The following is a 25,290-nucleotide window of genomic DNA, read 5'->3' on the forward strand; positions in this document are numbered from 1 at the left end:
ACCGCAACTCGGGGAAGAAACAGCACACTTGGAGGCACAGATAAAAACAATTTTTATATAAAACAATACTGGGAGTTCATCTAAGCAACTGTCATAGAAATTCAGTTCAAGGGGTATGAAAGGAAGAGCTGCCGTTAGAAGAGAGGGAGTCGGGTGACCTCTCCGAAGACAGATGGGCACTGGCGGAGGGCTGGGGTGTTCCTGCGGTAGCCAAACCGCCCATTGAACCCCCTGATCGTTTTCACATCAGCATTGTAGTAGTCATGCCCGATCACCTGCTGGCAGGAATGCCCTGGCGGGTGGAGAGAGAGGCCTGAGCTTGCATGCAGCGCCCGCTTGCTTTCTCCACTTCCACAGGTGGTATTAGGACCAACCCAGCTACGGTGGCTGTGCTCCCCAGGTCTAGCGGAACCCTCAATCCTCAAATGTCTCAAGCCTCTTGACTGAAAAGCCAAGGGTTGGTGAAGTCAAGGAAACCGATGGCTTCCTAGAAACCCAGCCTCACAGCAGGAAGAGTGTGCAAGAGTATGAATGGTCCATGAGGGTCAGAAACTTCTGGGCTTGGCCAAACTTGCTCTGCTCCCAGAATTGAGAAAATTCCATCCTTGCCTCTGACCCATCTGGAGAACATTGATGTGCTCAGTGTGGCCAAATGTTAGAAAGGGTCCTGTGACTATAGAGTGTGGCTAAAGGGTGGGGGGATTGGGGTGGGGGGAGTGTTTACCCAGTCAGAAAAATACCTCTCAACTCTCCCATTCTTATGAAGTAGTATCTCCTAATGAGATACTATTTTTTTTTATATTTTATTGATTTTTTTACAGAGAGGAAGAGAGAGGGATAGAGAGTTAGGAACATCCATCAGCTGCCTCCTACACCCCCCCCACTGGGGATATGCCCTCAACAAAGGTACATGCCCTTGACCGAAATTGAACCTGGGACCCTTCAGTCCGCAGGCCGACGCTCTACCCACTGAGCCAAACCGGTTTTGGCTCAACTCTTCCATTCCTGTTGCTGCTTAACTGTGCCTGTAACATACGCAGGAGACAGCCTGCCCAGAAGCAATGAGAGGAATGAAGGCTTTAGAGTTAGAAAAGTGGAATCCTAATTCTAGCTCAGCCCTTCTCAGCAAATCACTGTAACTCCCTCAGTCCCAGTTTCCCAGGTTGTAACATGGGGGCAGTGTGAGGGTAAAAAGCACCTGACAGGCAGTAGGTGCTCAATAACTAAATATGGGGAGTACTGTTACAGCTTCTGCTCTTACCTGGCCCTCTTCTCCCCAACCAGGTCTCTCTACACCCACTTTCTCTCTCTGATCTGTGGGATGCACACCACTCTTCCTAGGGGGGACCACTTGCCTGCCCCTGACCAGTTTCTCCTGTTGATGTATTTCTGTTCTTCTCCGAAGATGTGGAAATAATCCACTATCCAGCCGTCCCTTCCTGTACCTCCGTGATCCTGAGCATGAGGGAGAGAATACAGAAGACGGTTAGGGAACAAAAGGACTGTCAACCACCGTGCTGAGACATGCACAATGCGGGCTCCCCTGTGGCTTGTGGGGAGGGGCTAGAGGTCACAGCCAGGGGTCAGAGGGCCAGAAAGGTTAAATATACTCTGATCTCTATTGCCTCTCAGGGAGAGGCTGTGTAGCTTGGCCCTTAGGGGCTCAGTGTCTGCTGCCAGTTTCCAGTTCCAGCTCTGCCACGAACAAGCTGTGTGACCCAGGCCGATGACACAGCCTTTCTGGACCTCAGGGTCCCCATCAGTAAAAGGAGGGTTGCTGTGAGCTTTAAGTGAGGTGGTTCCAATAAAGGGCCTGGCATAGTAAAGTTCAGTAAACCTCATCTTTTTTTTTAAACCTTATCTTCATTTAAATGAAAATAATACCTACCACAAATGGTGGTTGTGACAATTAAACTACTTACAAAACAGAACGGAACAGAAAATTTCAAAAGTGTGTATGCCATATTCTTTCCCAAGCCCTCCCCATACTCTGGCTCCTTCTGTCCTAAAAGCTACATGAGTCAACAGCAAGTACACACTCAAACATGGCATGTACAGATGTGTGTCCATATATACTTGTACTGAACATGCATGTGCACACACAAACACCTGGGATAAAAAAACAATACCCTAGATTTGTTCACGGAATAACCCCCATTAAGTCGTATTCATACCACTGCGACATAGGCACCAATATGGGAGGCAAAAGTGGTGAAAAGAATGGAACCAGCCCAATCAGTGTGGCTCAGTAGAGTGTGGTCATGGTTCGATTCCTGGTCAGGGCATAGGTATTTCGGGCTCGACCCCAAGTAGGGCGATAGATATTTCTCTCTCAGCGATGTTTCTACCTCTCTGTGCCTCTCCTGTCCTCTCTAAAATCTCTCTCTCTCTCTCTCTCTCTCTCTCTCTCTATATATATATATATATATATATTTTTTTTTTTTTTTAAATGGAATCATTAGCAAATAGCCTCAGATTCTTTGACCCCAGGGAAGTAGTCTGCTGGGGAGGGGCAACCCGCCCCCTGCCAGGGAAAGGCCTGGGGAGAAGGGAGATCCAAGGAGGGTTGGGAGGTTCCTTGGAGTGAGCCCCATTGTAGCTATGACGTCACCGAACAGAAGGCGTGGCACTTGGTGGGTCTAGACTCAGTTCTTTGTCTTGTTCACTGAGGTCACATAGATTTTCGTGCTTTCAGAGAATTTGCAGTGTGAGGTCACCCTAAAGGGAGGTTCCATGACGTCAAAAAGGACAATGAAATCGGTTTGGGAGAAGCGGACTTTGAGTCCGGTTCCCTAGGCTTGCAGAAACCCAAAATGAGATCATTCTTAAGTTCAGGGATAGAACCTGGCCAGGTCCGTGTGTTTATGAAGAAAACTGAGGGGTGTGTGTGTGGGGGGAGGCGTGGGGGCGGGGAGCCTGCCTGGTGGGAGGGCGCTTGAGTGAGACGCCGGGATTTGGGAAGTCAGTCCGCCGCCAGGGACACCTCTGCAGGCAAACAGCGGGGTGCTTTGGGGAGTTCCTATACCTGACCAGTTTTCTGCAAAATGGGCGGAACCACACGGCTCTTGAAGTACCGGCGGGCGTGGTAGTCCTGCTGCGCATTGTACGGCGGAATCGCAGACCAGACCTTGGGCTTCAACTGCTCATAGTTGCGGGCCATGGTGCTCAGGGCCACCCCATCCAAGACGAAGCCCTTCTCCAACCGCATGGGATACTCGCGCAAGTGCACCATCCCAACCACCGCAGCCTCCAAGGACCTCGCTGGTGGGAGTGGGAGGCCCCAGGCAGGGGGCTCCCCTGCGCATTGTTACGTGCTCTCAGGACCCCTGCGACATAAACCCCATTGTCCCCATCCAACCGGGTGGGCCCTTAGAGCTGTGGGGGAAGTTGCTTGCTGGGCCCAGCGGGATGAGCAGGAGGCCATGCAAGAGATTGAAGGGGAGAAGTGTGTCTGTGAGTGCGGCCGGGCCCAGCTTCCCGCTTTCCTTTAAGAGCAAGGTTCTCTCTTCCCACCTTATCATATGCATCTTCCCAACTCAGTTCTGTTGAAAATCTTGTGCCCAGATGGATCAGAAAGAGTTCAGATAGCATCTACTTCCCACTCTCATTTTACAGAACTGGAAGTTGAAGCTCAGAAACGTTGTGACATTCCCTAAATCCATTTACTGGTGGATCCAGAACCAGAATTCGGTCTCCTGACTTCCAGTTAAGTGCACTTCCTCCCTCCCCACCCAATTCTTTTCATCAGTTAGTATCTCTTCCTGTTAACCCCCCTAAAAAAACAGGTTGATATATCGCCATAGTTTTTCTCTGGCAAACTTAATGTATGATAGGATACAGCAAAACGTGAACCATGATTTTCTTTAGTATGGCTTCAGGTACTTTTTACTTCCCAAATTTTCCCCTTGATCAAATCCTTATAAAGATGCTTTATATATCAAAGCACACTATATGGACTGCTCACACCAGCTCTGAGGTGCTAGTCATCCTTTTACAGGCTCTAGGAGGGATTATTTTATTCACTATTAACATTTTTTAATAAATATATTTTTATTGGTTTCAGAGAGGGAGAGATGGAAGCATCCATGATGAAAGTCATTGATCGGCTACCTCCTGCACACCCACACTGAGGATCAAGCCCATAATCTGGGCGTGCCCTGACCAGGATTTGAACTGTGACCTCCTGGTTCATAGGTCAACACTCAACCACTGAGCCATGCCTGCAGCAGGATTTTTTCAATAAAGGACCTGGGGGCTTCTTGTCACAGATTTGAAGTTCACCAGGCTGGGGAATACAGTAGCAGAAAAGTCTGTTTTGGAGACTTCAATATTCCGAAAACCAAGGCTCAGTCTGAACAGAGCACTGGATCTTTTTCTTAGCTACCCCTTGGAAATCTGGGCAGCTTTAAAAAATACTGGTGCTATCCAGTCCTACCTCCAGTCCAACTTAATTGGTCTGGGAGATGGCCTGGCCACATTAAAAAAAATTCCTCCAGCCCTAACCGGTTTGGTTCAGTGGATAGAGCGTCGGCCTGGGGACTCAAGGGTCCCAGGTTCGATTCTGGTCAAGGGCATGTACCTTGGTTGCGGGCACATACCCAGTAGGGAGTGTGCAGGAGGCAGCTGGTCAATGTCTCTCTCACCGATGTTTCTATCCCTCTCCCTTCCTCTCCATAAAAAAAAAAAAAAAAAAAATCAATAAAATATATTAAAAAAAAAAAAATTCCTCCAGTTGACAACCACTGCTCTCTAGTCCTGGTACATTCCTCATCTTGGACAAAAGGTAGTCATCTCACCAAGTGACTGAGCTAGGCAGGGTGTACTCAAGCTTCAGCCTTACATTATATCCAACTTACAGGTAACATTCAGGGCAGAGTATTTTCATATACTAGATATGAAGCTGCATTATTGATCCAAACCAGCTAAGTGTTCTTTCCCCATACCCTAAATATTTCACCTAATTCACGGTTTGGAAAGAAAAGCTACAATAAAAGTGAATACCTTCAGGCACAACTTGCCAGGATTTATACTTATTGTGCTGGCACAATCATATCCTCTCCTTTTATTCTCAAACCATAGTTTGGCATATATGTGGTCATCCTGTCAAAACATTACAGCAGCCCTAGCTGGTCTGGCTCAGTGGATAGAGCATCAGGCTGCGGACTGAAAGGTCCCGGGTTTGATTCCAGTCAAGGGCACATGCCTGTGTTGTGGGCTTGATCCCTAGTAGGGGGTGTGCAGGAGGCAGCTGATCAATGATTCTCTCCCATCATTTATGTTTCTCTCTCTCCCTGATATCAATAAAGATGTTAAAAAAATTATGGCAAAAACTGAAGATATTAATTTAATCATCTACCACAAGAGCCAATTTACATGGCATTTACCATGTGTTTTTACAAATACACTGGTTTACATGCAAATCTCCAAGAAAACCTGTAAATCCAAGTGTGCATAAATAGAAGTGTGTACATGGTTCCTACTGACATCACTCCTTGGGCTCCATAAGCATGTCTAGGATCTGAGCGGTCACTCTACCTGTCTATAATAATAAAAGCATAATATGCTAATTAGACCAGACTTCGAATGAAGCCAGCGCTGGCAGCCAGTGGAAGGCCTACTCTTACACGAATTCATGCATCAGGCCTCTAATCTTGAATATCTTTCTCACTGCACGCCAGTTTTCTGAGGTTTCCTGTCATCAAGAAGTACCTGCCACTTATTTACGGACTCAAAACCCAAATATCTAGTTTTTTTTTTTAATAGCAGAAATTGGGATGTTCCAAAAGTTCTGTATACTCACCACAGTGCAAAGACTGTATCTTTTTTTTTTTTTTAACATACATCCACGGAAAGTTTGCGAAGTAGTTTGTTTTACAAAAAACCGGTTTGGCTCAGTGGCTAGAGCATCGGCCTGCGGACTGAAAGGTCCCAGTTTCGATTCCGGTCAGGGGCATGTACCTTGGTTGGGGGCACATCCCCAGTAGGGGGTGTGCAGGAGGCAGCTGATTGATGTTTCTCTCTCATTGATGTTTCTAACTTTCTATCCCTCTCCCTTCCTCTCTGTAAAAAATCAATTAAAAAAAAAAAAAAAGAAGAGTGACATGTAGAAATGAACAGAAGGCAAGCATTTCATGTCACCAATTTTTAATGGGTTTTTCCTTTACAAATACACCAGAGAATCATGCAATGCTGCCAGCATTGGATGCAATCCTGGGCCACAAATCTGCACACTCCTTTGCAACGGGTCCTGTGATGGCAGAACCTGCGTAAAAGAAGAAAGGTGCCGGGTAAGATCAGAGGGTCCCTCCTTTGCCTGTACTCCTAGACCCAAGAATCAAATCACCCCAACAATGTGGATCCTTTCTTACCTTTCATTTCCCCTTTATTATTTACTATGACCCCCGCATTATCCTCAAAATAAAGAAACACGCCATCTTTTCTCCGGTATGACTTCCGTTGTCTAATTACCACCGCTGGATGTACTAAGGAGGAAAAAAGGACAGCAGTCATTAATCTGTCAGGTCAGGTCCCAGTGCCACCGTAAGAAAGCAGTTTACACATCGTCTAGTTCCCCAACATTTCCCATTTGGACAGATGTATGCAGGACACTCGCTAAACGCTTCCTATACTTTTCCCATTTCACCCAATGGGTGCAAACTGTCAAGATCCTAGTATCATAAAAGTGGGAATAACCTGTCCCCTCCCCACACTCCAGAGCGAATACGCGGAGAGGACAAACTGTTAATTCATTAGGCAATATTCCAACCAGTACTTAATCAAACCCTCAAGAAAGTACATACCTTGATCTAAAAATTACTGCTTCCAAGAATTTGTTGGAATTAAGTACGTCCCATACCTTAGGTTTTCCAAATACAAACTCTTAAGTTTATTGCACAAAAATGAGGCCTTCATATTTCATAGTTCACTAAGGCTAGAGAAAGTCTAGCTAATTCTTTTAAAAACCTGCACAAAAAGTTCATTATCACTACCCCACCCCCATTAAAATGGCCTGATCAAATGGTTTAAAAAAACAACACTATAAATATTACACCAAATCCTTGAAAGACAACTATCCCAAATGTTGTTTCTCAGCATAGGCGCTCTTCGTGGCACAGGACAGCATGATGTTAATTAAATCCTTGTAAAGCATCCTTGGAAGCACCAGCCTGTCTCCAAATTCAACAAATGCAATGCCATGCCTCTCAGGCACCAAACATACTTCCCTGAAACCAGGGAACCAATTAAACAGCGTAGATAACATCTCATTAGTCTCTTTTGCTAAATTATTAAGGAATGAAATATAGTTTGGAGGTAATCAGGGACCCGAGTGAGAATTTGATGTTGCTTTTCCGTGACCAGGCTTTTTATTTGCAGCCACTGCTGTCTGTTCCAGTTTGGGCTTTTTTCTTTTTTGTCAGCAAAAGTACCACACATTTTTGTTATTTTATCAGAATCTGTTTTTGCATGCTGGATTCGATTTGCATTGGCATTCCTCGTAACTCTCAAGATATTCCAGTTATTTAAACATAATAAGGCGCCCTAGCCAGTTTGGTTCAATGGATAGAGCATCAGCCTGCGGACGGAAAGGTCTCAGGTTCGATTCCGGTCAAGGGCCCAGGTTGCAGGCTGGATCCCCAGTAGGGAGCATGCAGGAGGCAACTGATCTATGATTATCACTCATCATTGATGTTTGTATCTCTCCCTTCCTCTCTGAAATCAATCAAGACACACAAACACATGATCAGGGAGCCTGACAATCCTTGAGACAAGTTCTATGGACATAGCCTCTTGTTCTTAACAAGAACACACAGAGCGGCAGGCAAATAGTATTTACTGAGCACCACCTGTTGGACCCTCATCTACTTATAAACCATTTACAGGATCCCAGATGAACCTACAGATCTAACCCAGGATCCTGGACTTCCAGTCCTGCCCCTTGCACATTTCTGCATTACATGCTCAGTCTAAGGTGCGGAGAAGTATTTGGTAGCAAAAATAAGGACCAAAGAAGACATTAACAGAGTTGAAAATGCACAACTACTTTTGGAACCATGCAGTGTTCTCTGGTCTGTCCCAATACTGATGGAGACCCACAGCACATCCTGCTGCCAGCTCACCCACAGCCTTGGCCAATCGCTCTGCCCTTCCCTGACAGCCCCCCGGGCCACACATCAGACCCAGCAAGTGTTCTAAAAGGGAAGCCTGTCCAGGTGCATACCACCCCAATCTACACACTGATTAATCAAGACGTAACCACAATGCTACTTACTGCTTGGCTACCAAGCCCTCAAAAGGACATTGAAAGTGAACCAAGTAAGACTTCTGACCAAAAAGCTAAACACGGGAATAGGGAGGGGCATAGGCAGGCCTACAGGGAGTAACTGGGACATGTGTCTGAGACCTGTCATATTTCTAAGAGGTGGCTAGGACTTCTCAGGAAAAGCAAGGCACCCCATGGCAGAGGCACACTAAGCAGACACACACAAGGGAAAAAAAAATCAGGAGCTGAACCGTGAAAGCGCACCAAGTATCAGAAGCAGTAAAGCCAGACAGGGCATCACAAGTCGTAAGGGCTCTGAGACCATCCCCTCTAATTCACATTAGCAGGAAAGCTTCTGGGAAATAGCCCACTATTAAGCATCAAGCAGCTCGTTTTAGTTTCTATCAGAAGAGATTTAGAAGCAACCACGTGTAACTCTTCATCTCATCTAAAAAAAAAAAACCTGTCTTAAAGGAGAAATACCATGTGATACTCGTACCTACAAAGTGCTAGGTAACAGGCCCGATGCTCTGCATGCTTAGCACATTGCCTGACTGTACCCACTGGAGGAAGTATCACCATCCCCTTTCCAATCAGTAGTTCCAGAAAAGGAGACCTGCCTGAGGACACATCAAGTCCTAAGGGTGTGATCTCACCTGGTTGAGCTCTAAACCAGCCATCAAAAAAGTTTATTTAGCCCTGACCGGTTTGGTTCAGTGGATAGAGCGTCGGCCTGCGGACTCAAGGGTCCCAGGTTCGATTCCGATCAAGGGCATGTACCTTGGTTGCGGGCACATACCTAGTAGGGGGTGTGCAGGAGGCAGCTGATCGATGTTTCTCTCTCATCGATGTTTCTAACTATCTCTATCTCCCTTCCTCTCTGTAAAAAATCAATAAAATATATTTTTAAAAAAGTTTATTTACTAAGTACCACCATATTCACCTGTAGCCAAGGGAATGAGCAATGAACTAAAGACCTTAAGTAGAAGAGACAATCCTATATGTCACACACTCAGGGCTTTTGTTCCCATGTGTGTAGGTATGCGAGGTGGCCTATAATTACCAGCTGAACTTGCTGGGGAAATGGCAGAGTAAACATTTGGGGGATGGAGCCCCTAGTTTACATGGGAAGCCGATGAGGAACTTAGAATATTGATCTCACATGGCCTCTCAAAGGAAGTCAAGCTTTAAGAGGCCTGGAGAATGGTAAAATTATCAATAAAGGGAGAAGTCTCCAGCTGTCCAATAAGCCATGAGGGCTCAGTTACTCGACTCACCCTTCTTTCTGAGCTCCGGTTTGCCTTTTTTTACTGTGGCCATCACCATGTCACCCACACCGGCGGCAGGAAGCCTGTTCAGTCGTCCCTTGATCCCCTTCACGGAAATAATGTACAGGTTTTTGGCTCCTAGAAAAGAAATGTAAGCAGAAGTGACGTTTTTCTGAGGGTCTATCAGGCAGCTCTGCCGCTGTAACATTTCCCCAACACTCCCAAAGCCTCTCCCTCCAGTCACACTCACCCCCACCCCAAGGCGGAGCACCTTGTCACACCACCGATTGAAGCAAAACAGCACAACATGCTGCCGCTTCACCCAAAAGCGGTGTTTTTACTTTGCCCTTTCTTGACGGCTCAGTGGGTCATTAGCAAAAGGCCCAACGAGTGCTTTTCAAAGGGGTAGGTGGGCCGGGTGCAGCCGCAGGGCTCACCTGTGTTGTCAGCACAGTTGATCACGGCTCCTACCGGAAGACCCAGGGAAATCCGGAATTTCGCCCCGGAGGACCCACCACGTCCTGTGGGTAAGAGAAACAGGAGAGCGCTCACTGTCCGCTCATGGTTCGGGGTTCCCTCCACATTCTAGGCTTTAAATTCACGCGCATATGAATTTATTGGAAACTGCACACTACAGACTCGCTCTCTCTAGGGCTCCACTCACTCCCTTCCCCACGTGCCAACCAGTTCTCAGGGCAAATCGCCAACTCCTCATTACAACCACCTTGACGTTGCGATTCAGGGGCCTGTACGACTCAATTCTCGCTCGGCCTTTTGCACCACGGAGTTCTCCCTGTAAGGCGGGGGGCCGCGAAAGTCCCCCCACTCTCGGGCCTAAGTCAACCCGGATTGAACCCCATTCCCGCAGCGCCGGGCGCGCAGCGATCGCGCGGGGTGCGGTCTGGCATCATGTCGGCATCATGTCGGAATCCCGCAGCTCAACTCTCCAGGCCCCCCGACCGCCACTTTCGGGGGCCCAGCCAGTACTCTCGCGGCGCCCCTCCTCACCCTCTCCGGCTCGGACGAGAGCAAAGCGCCCCAGCTGCCCATGGCCGCCGCTCCCGGCGAGGCCAGCAGCCACCACGCAGCAGATGGAGAAGGATCACCCAGGGCCAAAACCTCACCTCTCTTCGACATCTTGGACGCCGGAAAGGGATGGAAAGGAAGTGCTTACAAAGGATGCTGGGATATGAACCTTTACGCCCCGCCCACGGTCGTCACGTGATCCGGAGTTTGCTCAGCCCGCCCCTCCCCCCCCCCAGCGCGACGTGTTATTACGTAATAGACCCTGGAAGTGGGCGGTTACGGGGTTGAGGGCTGCGGAAGGGAAGGAAACCTAGAGTCTCCCCTCGACGAGTTCGAAAGCGGTTGTGAACACAGAAACGTTGGTTTGTTAGTTTACCCCACGACCCCTTTTTTGAGCACTTAGTGCCAGGGACCTCGCTGGATGCTACGTTCTGAAATGGTTAAAACAGCTGTGCTGTGTAGGGGCCCCCAAAGATCAGGGTGTGGGAGGGCTAGGGGAAAAACGCTACATGGTTTCATTAGGATGTGATTTAATTGAGAAGTGCCATTCTAGCACTACAGATAATTACAAATATATGCGTGCCTGGCCTCATACCCATCTGTATTAGATATCTTGCTTTATTTAATTACCCCTTTCACAGCTTCAGCCTCCTCCATTCTCCTGGTTTCTTTCTGTCAATACTACATTCATTTAAATACTGAGTGCCCACTTTAGGCCAGATACTGTCCTGGGCATACACTAGGCTACATCAGAGGACAAAACAGATCAACATTCTTGCCCTAAAAAAAAACAAAAAACATTCTTGCCCTTATGGAGCCCACTGCTGGGTGATGGTGAAGGTGGATATTAGACACTGAACTAGCCTTTTATATATCTTCTACATATATAAAAGGCTAATATGCAAAGTGTCCCCTTGGGAGTTTGACCGAGACGCTGGGGTTCAATTGCTTGCTATGACACGCGCTGACCAGGGGGCGGCGCAGAAGGAAGGAAGGCCCCGCTGGCAGCCGGAAGGCCCAGATCGGCCCTGCTCGCTGGTCAGGCCTAGGGACCCTACGGTGCATGAGTTCCCTGCACTGGGCCTCTAGTAGATAGAATAATTGCAATGTGTAGTATGTTAGATGATGTTAAGTAGTATGAAAAAAATAAAAGCAGAACAAGGTAAGCGACATCCGGAAGTGGGAGGAGGGGCAGATTGCAATTTAAAATAGAATGGTTAGTGTGGGCTTCACAGAAGGAGTTGACATTTAGAGCAAGGACTTTTAAGATAAGTGAGTTAGTAATACCCATGTCCAGGGAGGAGCAGTCTAGAGCAGCGGTCGCCAACCTTTCGGACCTCACGGACCACCAGGGGTCGGCGACTGCTGGTCTAGAGTCATCAGCTAATAAAAAGCTCTAAGGCAGGAGTGTGCCTGAACTATAGGAACAGAAAGAAAAGCAGGTGTGTCTGGGCAGAGTAAGTGAAGGGGAAAATAGTAGGACACAAGGTCAGAAGCTAAGATGTAATGGAATCATATCATGTCGGGCTTTGTGTTCCACATGGACTGAGAAGAGGAACCATTTCCCTATTTAACCACGATCTGACTAATATGTCAGAAGGATCTCTCTAGTTGAGACTAGACTGTGGGAGGGGACACAAAGATACAAGTAAAGAGATCTGTTAGGGAGCTCTGGCAGTAACCCAGGAGAGAAATGATAGTGGTTTGGACTCAAGTGGTAGCAGTAGAGGTAATGTGATGTCGTCAGATTCCGGATGTGTTTGTGGGGTGTGGGAGAAAGAGAAGAGTCCAAATGTTCCCAAGGTGCCCACTGGTGTGGTCAGTGGTTGAGCATCTACTCATACACCAAGAAGTCACTGGTTCAATTCCTGGTCAGGCAGGGCACATGCCCAGGTTGCAGGCTTGATCCCCAGTTGTGGGTATGCAGGAGGCAGATGATGTTTGTCTCTCTCAGTCTCTACTTCTTCCCTTCCTGCATTTGCACATTCCTTAAAGACCTGTAATCTAGTTTTTATACTCCCTGTATGACTGAAGTTATACTAGGAATTATATACACTGAAATTGTACTAGAAAAGTCACCATGACCTACTTGTTTTCAAAACCCAAGGACACCCCTCTGTCTTTATCTTACTTGACCCACAGCATTTCACACTGAGAATATTCCCACCTTTTTAACACTCTTCACTCATGGTTTCCATGATACTACTAATAATAGAAAATACTATTTATGGAGTGTTAATAAGTGCCAGTCATTGAGTTTAGCATTTTATAGGAATGCTAGAGGCCCGGTGCATGAAATTCGTGCACTGGGTGGGTGTCCTTCAGCCCAGCTTGCCCCCTCTCACAGTCTGGGAGCCCTCACCGGGAGCGGGCACAAGCCACAGTCTGGCCTCTGCAGCTCAGAGCCCTCCCCCCTGGGTGGGTCCTTGGGTCCGCTGGGGGCCTTGCTCCCAGGGCAGGAGGCAATGGCCTTGGAGCTGGGTGGAGCCGGGGCTGGGGCCGCGGCCGCTTGGAGCCCGCCCCCAGCCCTGGTGTGTGGTGTGTGTCTGCTGGGGCTGGGGGCGTGCTCTGAGCTGGTTGTGACGCAGCCTCCTGAGCTGGTCGTGATGTCCTGGCCTAATTTGCATATTTCTCTCTTATTATAGAGGATGCCTTCTTGGATCCTCCCAACAACCCGGTTATATAGGTATCATTCTCATTTTACAGATGAGAAAACTGAGCAATAGGTCAAGCCAGGAGTACAAGATCACACAGATCTTGAAAGGCAGAACGGGAATGCCACCCAATCTGGTTGATTCCAAAGCGTAGGCACTAAGTCACTATGCTCTACTGCTCTCTCCTCCTGACTCATGGTCCCCTCTCATTGTCTTTCTCTGGGTGATAATACCCACCCAATAGCTTCAATTACTGTCCATATGCTGATCACTCTCCAGTCTATAGCTCCAGCCCAGACATTTCTGCTTAGCTGTGGCCAATAAGGATTGTCCCATGTTTACAATGGTTCCATTTAAGTTTTTTTTTCTTTTCACTTTACAATGGTGCAAAAAGTGATCCATATTCAGTAGAAACCGTAGTTTGAATTTTGAATGCTGATCTTTTCCTGGATTAGCGATATGCAGTATGAGGCTCTAGGGATGCTGGGCCGTGTGCTCATGAGGGTAAACAACCATACGCTACAATTGTAGTATTAAATGCATTTTTAATTTACAGTATTTTCAGCTTATGATGGGTTTATCAGGAGGTAATCCCATTGTAAGTGGAGGAACATCTGCATCTGAACTGATGATCGGGATTACCTTCACCCTACAGGCACTTGAAACCCAAGCTGTCCAAAACAGAAACCATAATTTTCTCAGAAAACATGCTCTTCTGCCCGTATTAGTTTTCTGGGTTGGTGCTACCACCAGAGTCTAAACCAGAAAACAGGGCACAATGCATTCTCTTCTTCTCCCAAGTTCACGGACCTAATCAGCAAGATCTACTGACTTAACTCTACTTCCTAAGTTTTTCTATCCAAACGTCTGCCTTTTAGAGGCCATTGCAACAGCATCTAAGTGGTAACATCTGCTGTCACCTTGCCTCTTACACTTCACACTTCGACAATATCAAACTGCTTGGATTTATGGACTCTTTCTTGCTTTATCCACTATTTATTCTTTAAAACTCTGTTCAAATGTTATCTTTTTCTGGGTCATCTCACAACCCCAACATTCTCTGGCCTGAGCCACCTCTCTCTCTCTCTCTCTCTCTCTCTCTCTCTCTGTCTCTCTCTCTCTTTTAAAATGTATTTTTATTGATTTCAGAGAGGAAGGGAGAGACAGAAACATCAATGATGAGAGAGAATTACCGATTGGCTGCCTCCTGCTCTCCCCCCACCGGGAATCAACCCAGCAACCTGGGCATATGCCCTTGACTGGAATAGAACCCGGGACCCTTTAGTCCGCCGGCTGACGCTCTATCCACTGAGCCAAACCCGCTAGGGCCTGAGCCACCTCTTTACTGAGGGCAGTGCTTCTCAAATATTTTCATCTGAAGACTATTTTACATTCTCAAATTATCGAGGAACCCCCCCCCCAATTTTTTTTTTTTAGATAGGTTCTATCTGTTGACATTTACCAGATTAGAAATTAAAATAGTGAATGTTTAATTATTTGTTAATTTATTTAAAATAATAAGCCTGGAAAATAACTATGCTTTCCCAAACAATAAAATTTAATGAGAAGAATGGCTTTGCATGACATGCTTTTGAAAATCCCTCTAATATCTGGCTTAATGAATGACAGCTGGATCTTCGTGTTTTTACATTTCATTTGTTGTGATATCAAATGTCTTGTCACCTCTTTAAAGTTGATGTATAAGAACCACTGATCTAAAGTTGTGGATATCACATTGCTCAGTAGTACTCCTTTTGTTTGCAAATTGACCCTGATACTGATTGTGAAATCTGTAGGACTCATCCCAGAATGAATTATGAATTAGTAGTTAACATTACCTTTACTTCTCACCATCTTAATGGGTGGTAAGGTTTAAAAGTGACACAGTGAGGGGGCACCTGGATTTGAACCAGGGACCTCTTGATCTGCAGTCAAATGCTCTACCCCTGAGCTATACCCCCTCTGCTGGAAGGTATGAGATTACAGCTTAATTGTAGTGTTGACTGACCAGCCATGTCTCAGCTGATTAACAGCAGTCTGGTATTTATGATCAACTGCTTCGGTTTTCCCCGAGAGATACTAAAGAACTAAGAAAAGATTCCAGAGGCAATCAGGACTCAAGTGCTAGGAGAAAAGAGCGAAGTCCGCTTTGACCCGTGCTTGAAGGTGCTGGCGGGGTGTGCGATGGGATTCCTCTCCTACATCAACTACAGCCTTCTCTGCCTCTGGCATCTGGGAATTCTTGAAGATGAATTTCCATCCTGCCTGCCTGCAACCTGAGTCGCAGCCCCGTCCGCTGCGCCCAAGCGGAAGTGCTTCCCTTGTCTTTCTCCAGACCCTCTCTGCCCCTGTGCCAGCGGTGCCCCTATTGTTCCTGTTCTCTCCAGTCACTTCCTCCAGTCCTTCAACTTTCAACAGGCTTCCCCTAAATTTAAATTAAAAAAAAAAATCCTTCCTCAAAAAAACTCTCCCTTTAGCTGTGATTGCCTGTCCGTTTCTTCTTTCTCACCACCGATTTTTAAGGAAGTCTATACTTCATTTTTCTCATTATCAACTACCTGTCTGGCAGTTCTGCTGCTCTCCGTATTAGTGCTGAGTGTCAGTTCTCTTTCTCCCCTGCTTGTATGTATATGCATTGTTTCTCCAACTAGACTGTAAGTTTCTTTTTTAAAAAGTATTTTTATTTCAGAGAGGAAAGGAGAAGGGAGAGAGAAAGATAGAAACATCAATGATGAGAGAGAATCATTGACCGGCTGCTTCCTGCACACCCCCTACTGGGGATCGAGCCTGCAACCCCAGCATGTTGGCCAGAATTGAACCCGAGACCCTTCAGTCTGCAGGCCGACACTCCATCCACGGAGCCAAACCAGCTAGGGCTAGACTGTAGGTTTCTTTCGGGTAGGATCATGTTGCATTCTTTTTTGTATTCCCTACAGAAGTTGGCACAGTGCCTCGTTCACTCTACTAGGAAGCCTTGGGTTGTGCTTGCCGGCCAAACCACAATCCTAGTTAAACTCAGCTATCTGACTACACCAAGCCTGCGCCCAAAGCAGCTGGATGTCGTTGGAAGAAAGCTTACAAGTCTGTGTCCCTCCAGGCTCTCTCTTGTCTAGTACTCCAACGGCTGATTAGGTTCACTTTCCCCCTCTCCAAAGTGACTAATTCACAGACTTTCTCCTGTCTCAAATCTTCCACACCTTATCTCTCCTCCTCACGCTCTCAGCTGAAGAGCTTGACTCTTCCTTTCTAGAGAAAGTCAGAACCAGTCAGAAGCAATGGTAGAGTGGTCAATGGGTAAGAACCAGTCTTGAGGGCCCTGACTTCCCACGGTGCAGATACTCCTACCTGTCAGGTTTAAGTTACCAAAGAGAAGTCAACTGGCGCCTGGCTGGCAGGGCTCAGTGGTTGAGTATCACGCCTATGAAGCAGGAGGGTCACTGCTTGATTCTCGGGCCGGGTACATGCCCAGGTTTTGGGCTGCATCCCTGGTAAGGGGGCATGCAGGAGGCAGATGACCCCCTGTTTTGCTCTCACATGGACACTTCTTTCTCTCCCTTTTTCTCTCTCTAAAAATCAATGTCAAAATCTTAAAAAAATAAATGAAAAGAAATGCTTGATTCTTTTTCTAATCGTACAAGGCCCTCTCCAGCTCTCTTGAATTGCCCTCTGCTTGTCCGCCTTCCTCCAGCCCCTCTAGGCCTAAGGCCCTTGTAGTAGCCATTTTCTTTGCCTGGAATATGCCCTCATTCAGGTCTGAACTCCAAACTCACCTGCACAGAGAGGCCTTCCATGACTCTCCAACCTGAAATAGCACCCCTTATATCTTCCTAATACAGACTCGTAATTTTTAAAAATTGATTTTAGCCCTAGCTGGTTTGGCTCAGTGGATCGAGTGCCAGCCTGCAGATTGAAGGGTCCCAGTTTCCATTCCCGTCAAGAACACATGCTCGTACTGGGGCTTGATCCCCAGTAGGGGGCGTGCAGAAGGCAGACGTTCAATGATTCTCATTGAGGTTTCCATCTTTCCCTCTCCCTTCCTCTCTGAAACCAATCAAAAAATATTTTAAAAATAAATAAAAAGTTATTTTAGCACTGGCTGGTGTGCCTCAGTGGTTAGAAGGTCGGCCCACGCACCAAAGTGTTGCAGGTTGGATCCCTGTCCCAGATTAGTTGTGCCAATGGGAGGCAACCAATCCATGTCTCTCCCTCCCCCTCCCCCATCCCTTCCATCCACTCACTCTCCCTCTTAAAAATCAATGGAAAAAACAATATCCTCGGGGAGGGTTAAAAAATAGTTTTAATATTTCCCTTATCACTACTGTGCATTTTCTTATTTATTCACTTGTACACTTATTTCTTGTCTGTCAGTGAAGAGTCAGAACCTTTGTGTCTTTCTTTTGAAAGCATGTTCCATACCTAGAAAAGGCGGTTTGGTACCTAAGTTCATGTTTTCAAAGGGCCATATTTTCAGGTGGTCTTTTAATTTTGTTCCCCATCATAAGTGAATTCGATATAATTTAGCAAGAAGTACCTAATTTTGAACAAGTAAACAATTTCAGTACAATAAATTAGGATTGGCATAAAAAGAATTTATCAAACACTTACCAACAAAAGAAGGTGGGGCTTTAGAACACAAAGCTTGCCAGTACTCTGGTGTGGGCGGAACCTAATTGTACTGAGTCACCACAAGTGGACAAAGAGGACTCACAAAGCATGTCCTGGGGGTATAGCTCAGTGGTAGAGCATTTGACTGCAGATCAAGAGGTCCCCGGTTCAAATCCGGGTGCCCCCTCACATATCCTTGACGTTTTCCTCCCCTCACTCAGGTGTAACCCCATAATAACATGAATGCAATGGCACTTCCAAGCTATCCCCCCCACTCACTAGGGAGAAGCCTACTCTCAATAGGTGGAAAAAAAGCAACCAACTCTTCCCCCTCTTTGAGACCGTTCAATAGCTATTGGTCTTGGAGGTGGGCAGGGCAGTATTATTTTGCCTACTTTATACTCTGACAGGGAAGACTAGGAGAATGAATCCAAAGTTCAGTAGGTTTATATAACTGCAAAGTTTAACAGGACATACACAGATAGCCCAAGCCAGCGGGGTTCAGTGGTTGAGCATCGACCTATGAACCAGGAGGTCTTGGTTCCATTCAGGGACAGAGAATATGCTTGGGTTTCGGGCTCAATCCCCAGTGTGGAGCGTGCAGAAGGCAGCTGATCGATGATTCTCATCACTGATGTTTTATCTCTCTCTCCTTCTCCCTTACCCTCTGGAAAAAAAAAAAAAAAGACATACACAGATAAAAGGTGAAAAGTGGACAGCTTTCTCCTTCATATTAGTACAAAGAAAAGCCTTAGGCCTGGGGTAAGTTTGAGGCCTAGTGTCCAGGAGGGTGTAGGTTTTGCACCAGGACGACAGCTTTGCCCATGTCCAGCCTCAGACACATGGAACAGTAATGGGAGCCCTGGGGAAAAATGCACTGGAGTGTTCCCCAGGGGCCTGGAGGGATGACACAACCAAATTCCGGGTTTAAAATATCGCAGGTGCCCTCTGACCCCAGTAGCATGCCTCTTCCTTTCTCCTTTATTTTTCCTTTTTTGGGGCAAAACCTTGTCGAACGGGCCGTCCTTACTCCCTTCACATGTACTGTTTTCCTCTGGCTTAGCAATGATACCGTCAGTGACGAAACCAACAAATATCTGTCCCTACCTTTAGGCTATGGAACTCGATAGCCTTGTATTACTCGTTTAGTGGGTCTCAAAGTGTGGTCCCTTGACCAGCAGCATCAGCATCTTCTGGGAACCTGTCAGAAATGCAAATTCTCTCGGGAGCCCACCCCAGGCCTAAGGAATGAGGAACTGGGGGTGTCTTAACAAGCCCACCAGGTAATTCTGATGCACACTCAAGTTTGAGAACCACTGCATTAGTTTGTGTCAGTTTGTATTAGGAGGTCACTTTATTTTTGTAAATTAAAATGAGCTTATGAATGTGCCTGGGGCATTTTAACCTTCTCAAAAGTGCGTTAACTCTCTCTCTCTACCTGTGTTATGAGCAATAGCACGTTCATGTCACCGGTAATAAAAAAAAGTGGAAGTTTGGAGAAAGGCTGTGGGTTTCTTCCCCTTGACCCACCCACACCCCATCCGAAACGGAACGCCAACTGGGGGTAGTCATTTTGTCCCCGGAACCCGTGGCCGCGGAAATCCCGACACCTCTGGCGCCAGCAATCGCGCCTGATTTGCGCACACATCCACCCTTCCTCCTCCTGCTAGGTACAAAGCAAAACCGAAAGCTTTCCGCTAAGGTTGGAAAGAGCAATGCATTTTTGAAAAATCGTTTCTGTTTCCTTTTAATCCAGGACTCAATGTTAAAATAAAGAATCAAGGAAGATGGGACTCTATGAGTTACAGGGAAGAAAAACCACCGAGGGGGCACCCGGATTTGAACCAGGGACCTCTTGATCTGCAGTCAAATGCTCTACCACTGAGCTATACCCCCGCGCCGTTCTGGTTCCTGGAGATGGTTCTTTGGATACACCGAGGGTAGGTAGTAAGAAGAAAGGAATAAAGGGGAAAAGGGGGCCAGGCAGAAAGCGGAAGGTGCCCGACTCCGGGGAACTCCGGCAAAGCTGCGCGGAGAGGGAAGAACGAGCCCGGGCTGCGAGGCGCGGAGAACAGGCGGGAGGGACAGATTCCGCCCCGCAAAAGTGGGGAAAGATCTGAGGGGGAAGGGAGGCTAACGTAGGCGTGGGGCAAGGGGTTCCCATTCCGTCCGTAGGTTCATGCCAGGTAGCGACGGGTACAAAGGAAAGTCCCCGAATGTGGTGAATCAGTTCGGGCGTTCAGGAGGGTGCCAACCCCACCCTCGACGGCCTCCCGCAAGCCCGGCTGCCCCAGCGGTTCCGCCACCCCGGCTCCGAGGCGCCTTCAGCGCGGGGAGGGCCGTGGGCACAGCCGGCGTCTCTCCGGGGCGCCTCCAGCTTGGGAGTACCCGGGCGCCTGGAGCCCTCGGGACTCACCTAGGCACGCTCCCCGCGCCCCACACCCCCGACCGGAACCCGCCTCCGCGCAGCACCCCGAATCCCGGGGAGCGCGCCTGGCCGAGCGCGCGCCCCCGCCCGCGCCCGCGGCGCGTCCCCGCCCCGGTGCAGCCCCTCCTCCCCGCGGTGTTTATTAGGGGAAGGAGGGCGGAGGCGGAGGCCAGTTCCCTTGCTCCAGCCGCCGCCGCCGCCGCCTCCGCCGCCTGTGTAGTTGCACCCGCGGCCGTCTCCCGCCAGCTCGCTCCGGGGAGAGAGTGCGCGCGCGAGCCCGGGCGTCCCCGCCCCAGCCTTTCCCGGAGCCATGAATCCCAATTGCGCTCGGTGCGGCAAGATCGTGTACCCCACGGAGAAGGTGAACTGTCTGGATAAGGTGAGCCCGGGACCGGGAGACGCGTCTTGGCCATTCCGGACCAGTGCTCCAGATCGGGGGGAAGCGAGAGGGGCCGGGTCCACGCCGCCTCGTCCCCGCGATCCCGGGAGGAGGAGGAGGGAGGGCGGTGTCATGGGGTGTTGGGGGACAGACCCCAGTCTGGAAACCAGGAGACCCGAGGCGAGGCAAGGAGTCCACGCGTGGCGGGCAGCCAGGATTGAAGCGTGGGCTCTGTGCCCCGGGGTTGGGAGAAGGAAGAGGGGTAGGGAAGCCAGGCCACGGGGTGGGGGCTGGGGGAAGGTTAGGGGTGCCGTCCCGCCCCCTAGGCCCGGGAGAGTGAGAGAGACGGCCGCTCCCTCTCCCCGCCGCCCGGAACGCCAAGTAGGCGGAAGCGCGGGGCTCTGGGGGAGGGGGCGGCGGTGCGGGGGGCGGGGCAGAGGCTGGGGGGCCCCGCGAAACTGTCCGCTGTGGCCGCGAATGGCTGGGCTTCCTGGCCCGGAGACTGGGTTTGGGGGCTCCGGCGGGCGAGTGTTGCCTCTGGTGAACTGGGCTGCGGATGAGGACCTGAGCCCCGCTGCGAGACCCCCTGTTTTGGACGATCTGAGGTCCCCTGGGCGGTTCAGCGGCTCCTAGACCGCGGGTTAATGGTAGCTTCCCAGCCCCCACCCCAAATGAGAGGCCACCTCGCGGTGCGGGGCTGCTCCGTCCGAGCGGGGCGGGGTCGGGTGCCGGAGCGGGGCGGGTGGCGGGTGCTTCGCGGAGATCTCCTGAAATTGTGCTCAGAGCTTGAGACCGGCTTGTAGAACAAAGAGCCAACTTTTCAAAGCAGGTTTACCCAATGGAGGGTGGGGTTGGCTGAATTCAGGGGAAGGCAAGAACAGGGGGAGGTGTGTGGGGGGAGGGGAGGGTGGCCTTCTGGAAATTCACTGTCCCCTGGGGCCCTTACGATGTCGTCCCCCCCCCCCCACCCATGCTGGACTTGTTCATCTGGTTGCCATTATGCTTTTGGAGGGGGTGGGGGTGGAGAGTAGAACTGGGTGTTTCCAGCAACTTGGGGAAGGATCTGGTCCTCTTTTTAGCTTCCTTAGATCCTGAGGCAAAATGTGTCTCCTCTGCGTCCCTCTTCGGTCTGGAGGAGGGGCTTTGTGATTTTTGTCCCCTTCCTCATCCGGGCCACTTCCGAAAGCTGGCTCCAAGTCCAAATACTCCCTCTTCTTTTTTTCTTTTTTTTCTTTTCCTGAAATGGCAGGAATGGGGGGCATGGGATGGAAGAGGGGTGCAGAGCCCCAGGGCCAAGTTCATTGCTCACCCTACGCCATGTTTGTTTGGGAAAGGACAGTTCATTGGATACTTAACTCTCCCGCGTGGGGTTGGAGCTTCCTCAGTGACCTTTGGCCTCTGAGTCAGGGTGAAAGGGTGTGGGCTTCCCAGGTTCTGAAATACTTTGGAACTTGTTCTCGGAGGAAGGGGCATCGGGGGCTGCTGCTGTTTCCCTGCCTCTCGTGGGCTTGGCCAGACAGGAGGAAAGGAGGGCCCTGTTGTGGACACAAAGGATGTGGGCCCCGACCTTCCCCACGACCATGCCAAGCTCCGGAGGGTAGGACTTGAGCTTGGAGGCACTACCTGGGGAACTATTTGTCCTTGCACACAGGTCCATTTGCCCTTCCCTGGTGGTGGGGATCTTGGCCTCTGTAACTTGCGTTCCCTCTGCTCTCCTCCAGAGTCACGGACTGGCAAGAGGCTGTGGGCACTTTTCCCATATAAGGCAGAAGCAATGAGATGAAGAGATGGCTCGCCCATCCTCATTCCAGGTGTTCTCCCACCAGCTTTATGAATGGCTCTAGGCCTCAGTGTTCCATATCTGTCAGATGGGCATGATGATGTCATTTCCTTGGGGGAGGGGCAGGGCGCTAAAGCACCGGGATGTGGTATGGGCTGTGCCTTCCCTGTCTTCCCGGGATACTCTCTCTAGCCCCACACCTGGTTCCTCTGGTAAAGAACGTTGGTGCTGTGTGTCAGAGGGGAGGAGGGCAGCAATCCTGCAAGGTGTCCTTCCCAGGAGCTGTTCTCTTGTCCCAGCTGAAGGGGACAGTCAGGTGGGGGTTGCCTTGGGAAGTGGGGATTTAAATATGCTTTTATTGATTTTTTTTAGAGAGAGAGGAATAGAGAGAGAGAAAAACATCGATGAGAGAGAAACATCCATCGGCTGCCTCCTGCATATCCCCTTCTGGGGATCGAGCCTGCATCCTGGGCATGTGCCCTGTCCTCAAATCGAACACTGAGATCTCCAGGTTCCTGGGTCGACACTCAACCTCTCAGCCATACCTGCCGGGCATCCTCCCTCTTTTAGAGCTTTCCCTAGAGGAGGTGGTCCTGGGGAATCCTCACCCGCTGCACCCAGCTGGAGGCCTGGAATAGCCAGGTATCAGACCTCTTCCTCCCAACTCTCTCCAGGCAGTAAGGATTGGCACTTCCTACTGGGGTAACTGGTGCCCCAAGGGCTGAGACCTCCAGAACATTTAGTCCCATAGGCAGGGTTGCTAACCCACTTCCCCAGGCTTTCAGTTTACAATAGGAGAGAGTCAAATTAGACCCACCCAGCTCCCTGTAATTTCCCTACAGCACTCAGCCCACAATCTGACCCAAAGCACAAGCTATATCCTTGGTGTTAACCTTTATTCCTCCCTGAGCCTTATCTCCCAAAGCCTTAGGTGAGTGAAGGCCATGTTACCCCTGATGGCCACCCTGCCCCCAACGTGCAGTACCCAGTGTGTTCTGCACGCTGGATAAATATGTATTGCTGATGACGGTGTTTGAGCAAGGAGATCGAGGTTTCCTTCCCCAGAGGACTTCCGGGATTAAAGTTGGGGGGGGGGGGAGGAGAAACAGGGTGACCTCATTGGCTCATTCATTGGACAAATATTTATTGGGTACCTGCTTTGTGCCAGGCACTCTGAAGGGTTTCCCTTGCAAGGCCTTTGGGAAGGGCGAGAGGAGCTGTGTCTCAAAACGTCCTCTAGGCTTTGAAAGAGGAGGATTTGTATCCCAGACCCTGATGGGAAGCATTTGTATCTGGGAGCCTCTGTGGTCAAGGCTCTTGCCCTGCCCCTGCCCCTGGGCTTGCTCTCCTGGGCTCCTGAAAGCAGGCGGAGACAGTCATTCTGGAAGTGTAGAGGGCTTGGGCGTGCCAGTTTCCCTGGAATCCCCCAGGAGGAGGGCTCTCTGCCTCTGGTTGTCTAAATTGCCCCCCCTACCCTGCCCCCTCGCTTCCACAGGGGCCAGCAAGATGGAAGGAGACGGGGCTGGACACACTAAAAAGATAAGTCCCTGTAGCGGAGGTGCCCCATTTTACTGGCTAACGCGGAGAGTGCCCCACAATCACCTTGTGGCCATCCATTCATAGCAGCTGCTACTTACTGCGAGGTGCCAGGCTCGGTCTTCGCAGCAGCTCCACACAACAGATGTGGCTGCTCCCGTCAATGAGGAACCCCATCATCGGAGGCTCAGACTGTGTATGTGGCTCATTTCCCTCTCAGCCAGAGGTGGAATTCAAACCTGAAGTTCTTTGTGCTCCGCTCTTTTGCCTGTTATGTTGGCAAGAAGGTACTTTATTGCCCAGCCAGCTTGGCTTAGTGGTTGAGTGTTGACCTATGAACCAGGAGGTCCTGGTTTGATTGCCGGGCAGGGCATATGCCCGGGTTGTGGGCTGGACACCCAGTGTGGGGCATGCAGGAGGCAGCCAATCAATGATTCTCTCTCATCATTGATGTTTCTATCCCTCTTCCCCTCTCCCTTCCTCTCTGAGGTAAAAAAATATATATATATTAACAAAAATATATATACATTTTTAAGTACCTTTATTTACACTATCTCATTAGTGTCCCTGACCCTGGCCTGAGGAATGCTCTGGGCCTGGGCCTTTCCAGGAGCTGGGATACGAGGAATAATCATCTCCCCTGGGAATTTGTGGAGATGCAGCCAAAGTCTATGACTTTAAACCCGTGCCCAGGTGACCAACTGAACTAGGTTGGTGACCCAGCCAGGGTGGAGCTGGTGTTACCCCCAGAGAAGGGAAAAACCATAACCCTGGGGCACAGGAAAGGAGAGGAAGGTCTCATCCTCGAACCCTGAGTCAGGTAGCCTGGGTGCAGAGGGCACGCTGCCAGGCTGCAGGCACAGTGACCTGAAGCTGGCCACATTCCCCTCACCCAGAGCTGAGAGCAGCGCCTGCCCCACCTCCACCATGATTACCGAGAGATAGGAGCTGGTCCAAGCCACGCCCACGCGCGGGAGATTGACTTCTGCCCGCCAGCCTCTGTCTGTCTTTCTGTGGAGTGGGTTTTCTGTGGACTGGGCTTCAGCTTTGGAGCTGCAGGCGAGGAAGACTGGAGGGCAGGCTGGAGCCTTGGGGGAAGGGCTGAGAAGCTTCGAACAGAGGCCTGATTTTTTGTGAAAGGGGAACTGTGGACTTCAGGGCAGTGGGAAGGATTAGGGTTGCCTGCCCAGAGGTGTACTCTGCTCCAGATCCTGAGTCCCAGAGTCTCAGGAATGCTTCCCTGACATCTTCCTGGGGCCTCTAGGGAAGGGGGACAGGAGGAAGGCAGACCGAGAGGGTCATTGTGGGGTTTTGTTGACTTAGGTCCCTGACTGAGCTGTTCACCCGACCTGAT

The 25,290-nt window shown here is 49.5% G+C and overlaps 3 protein-coding genes and 4 non-coding genes across 8 annotated transcripts in view; 2 read left to right on the plus strand and 5 right to left on the minus strand.

Annotated features, from left to right (window-relative positions):
- Positions 1-35: 35 nt before the first annotated feature.
- On the minus strand, positions 36-3,283 carry C20H17orf98 (chromosome 20 C17orf98 homolog). Its single transcript, XM_008153788.3, has 3 exons — positions 3,026-3,283; positions 1,356-1,455; positions 36-292 (listed from the first exon to the last, which is right to left on the minus strand). The coding sequence occupies exons 1-3, from the start codon at positions 3,230-3,232 to the stop codon at positions 135-137; spliced, it is 465 nt and encodes a 154-aa protein (XP_008152010.2). The 5' UTR covers positions 3,233-3,283; the 3' UTR covers positions 36-134.
- Positions 3,284-6,127: 2,844 nt separating this feature from the next.
- Positions 6,128-10,752, minus strand: RPL23 (ribosomal protein L23). Of its 2 annotated transcripts, XM_008153789.3 has the most exons (5): positions 10,653-10,752; positions 9,966-10,049; positions 9,538-9,666; positions 6,369-6,482; positions 6,128-6,262 (listed from the first exon to the last, which is right to left on the minus strand). In XM_008153789.3, the coding sequence occupies exons 1-5, from the start codon at positions 10,663-10,665 to the stop codon at positions 6,180-6,182; spliced, it is 423 nt and encodes a 140-aa protein (XP_008152011.1). In that variant the 5' UTR covers positions 10,666-10,752; the 3' UTR covers positions 6,128-6,179. The 2 variants fall into 2 exon arrangements, with proteins under 2 accessions (XP_008152011.1, XP_054565638.1); XM_054709663.1 differs by lacking the exon at positions 9,966-10,049 and having other exon boundaries at positions 10,653-10,680.
- On the minus strand, positions 9,799-9,934 carry LOC114227163 (small nucleolar RNA SNORA21). The gene has a single exon (XR_003613258.2). It is a non-coding gene; the product is annotated as a small nucleolar RNA SNORA21 (small nucleolar RNA).
- Positions 10,753-15,097: 4,345 nt separating the features above from the next.
- TRNAC-GCA (transfer RNA cysteine (anticodon GCA)) lies at positions 15,098-15,169 on the minus strand. Its single transcript has one exon. It is a non-coding gene; the product is annotated as a tRNA-Cys (tRNA).
- Positions 15,170-17,928: 2,759 nt separating this feature from the next.
- TRNAC-GCA (transfer RNA cysteine (anticodon GCA)) lies at positions 17,929-18,000 on the plus strand. The gene has a single exon. It is a non-coding gene; the product is annotated as a tRNA-Cys (tRNA).
- A 1,637-nt stretch (positions 18,001-19,637) lies between these two features.
- Positions 19,638-19,709, minus strand: TRNAC-GCA (transfer RNA cysteine (anticodon GCA)). The gene has a single exon. It is a non-coding gene; the product is annotated as a tRNA-Cys (tRNA).
- Positions 19,710-20,412: 703 nt separating this feature from the next.
- Positions 20,413-25,290, plus strand: part of LASP1 (LIM and SH3 protein 1) — a 47,253-nt gene continuing 42,375 nt past the window's right edge. Inside the window, exon 1 of the mRNA XM_008153790.3 lies at positions 20,413-20,620. Coding sequence (XP_008152012.1) covers positions 20,552-20,620 — 69 coding nt within the window. The 5' untranslated portion in view covers positions 20,413-20,551. The remainder of the gene's footprint in view (positions 20,621-25,290) is intronic.

This window comes from Eptesicus fuscus, chromosome 20, assembly GCF_027574615.1.
Source record: "Eptesicus fuscus isolate TK198812 chromosome 20, DD_ASM_mEF_20220401, whole genome shotgun sequence".
Lineage (NCBI taxonomy): Eukaryota > Metazoa > Chordata > Mammalia > Chiroptera > Vespertilionidae > Eptesicus > Eptesicus fuscus.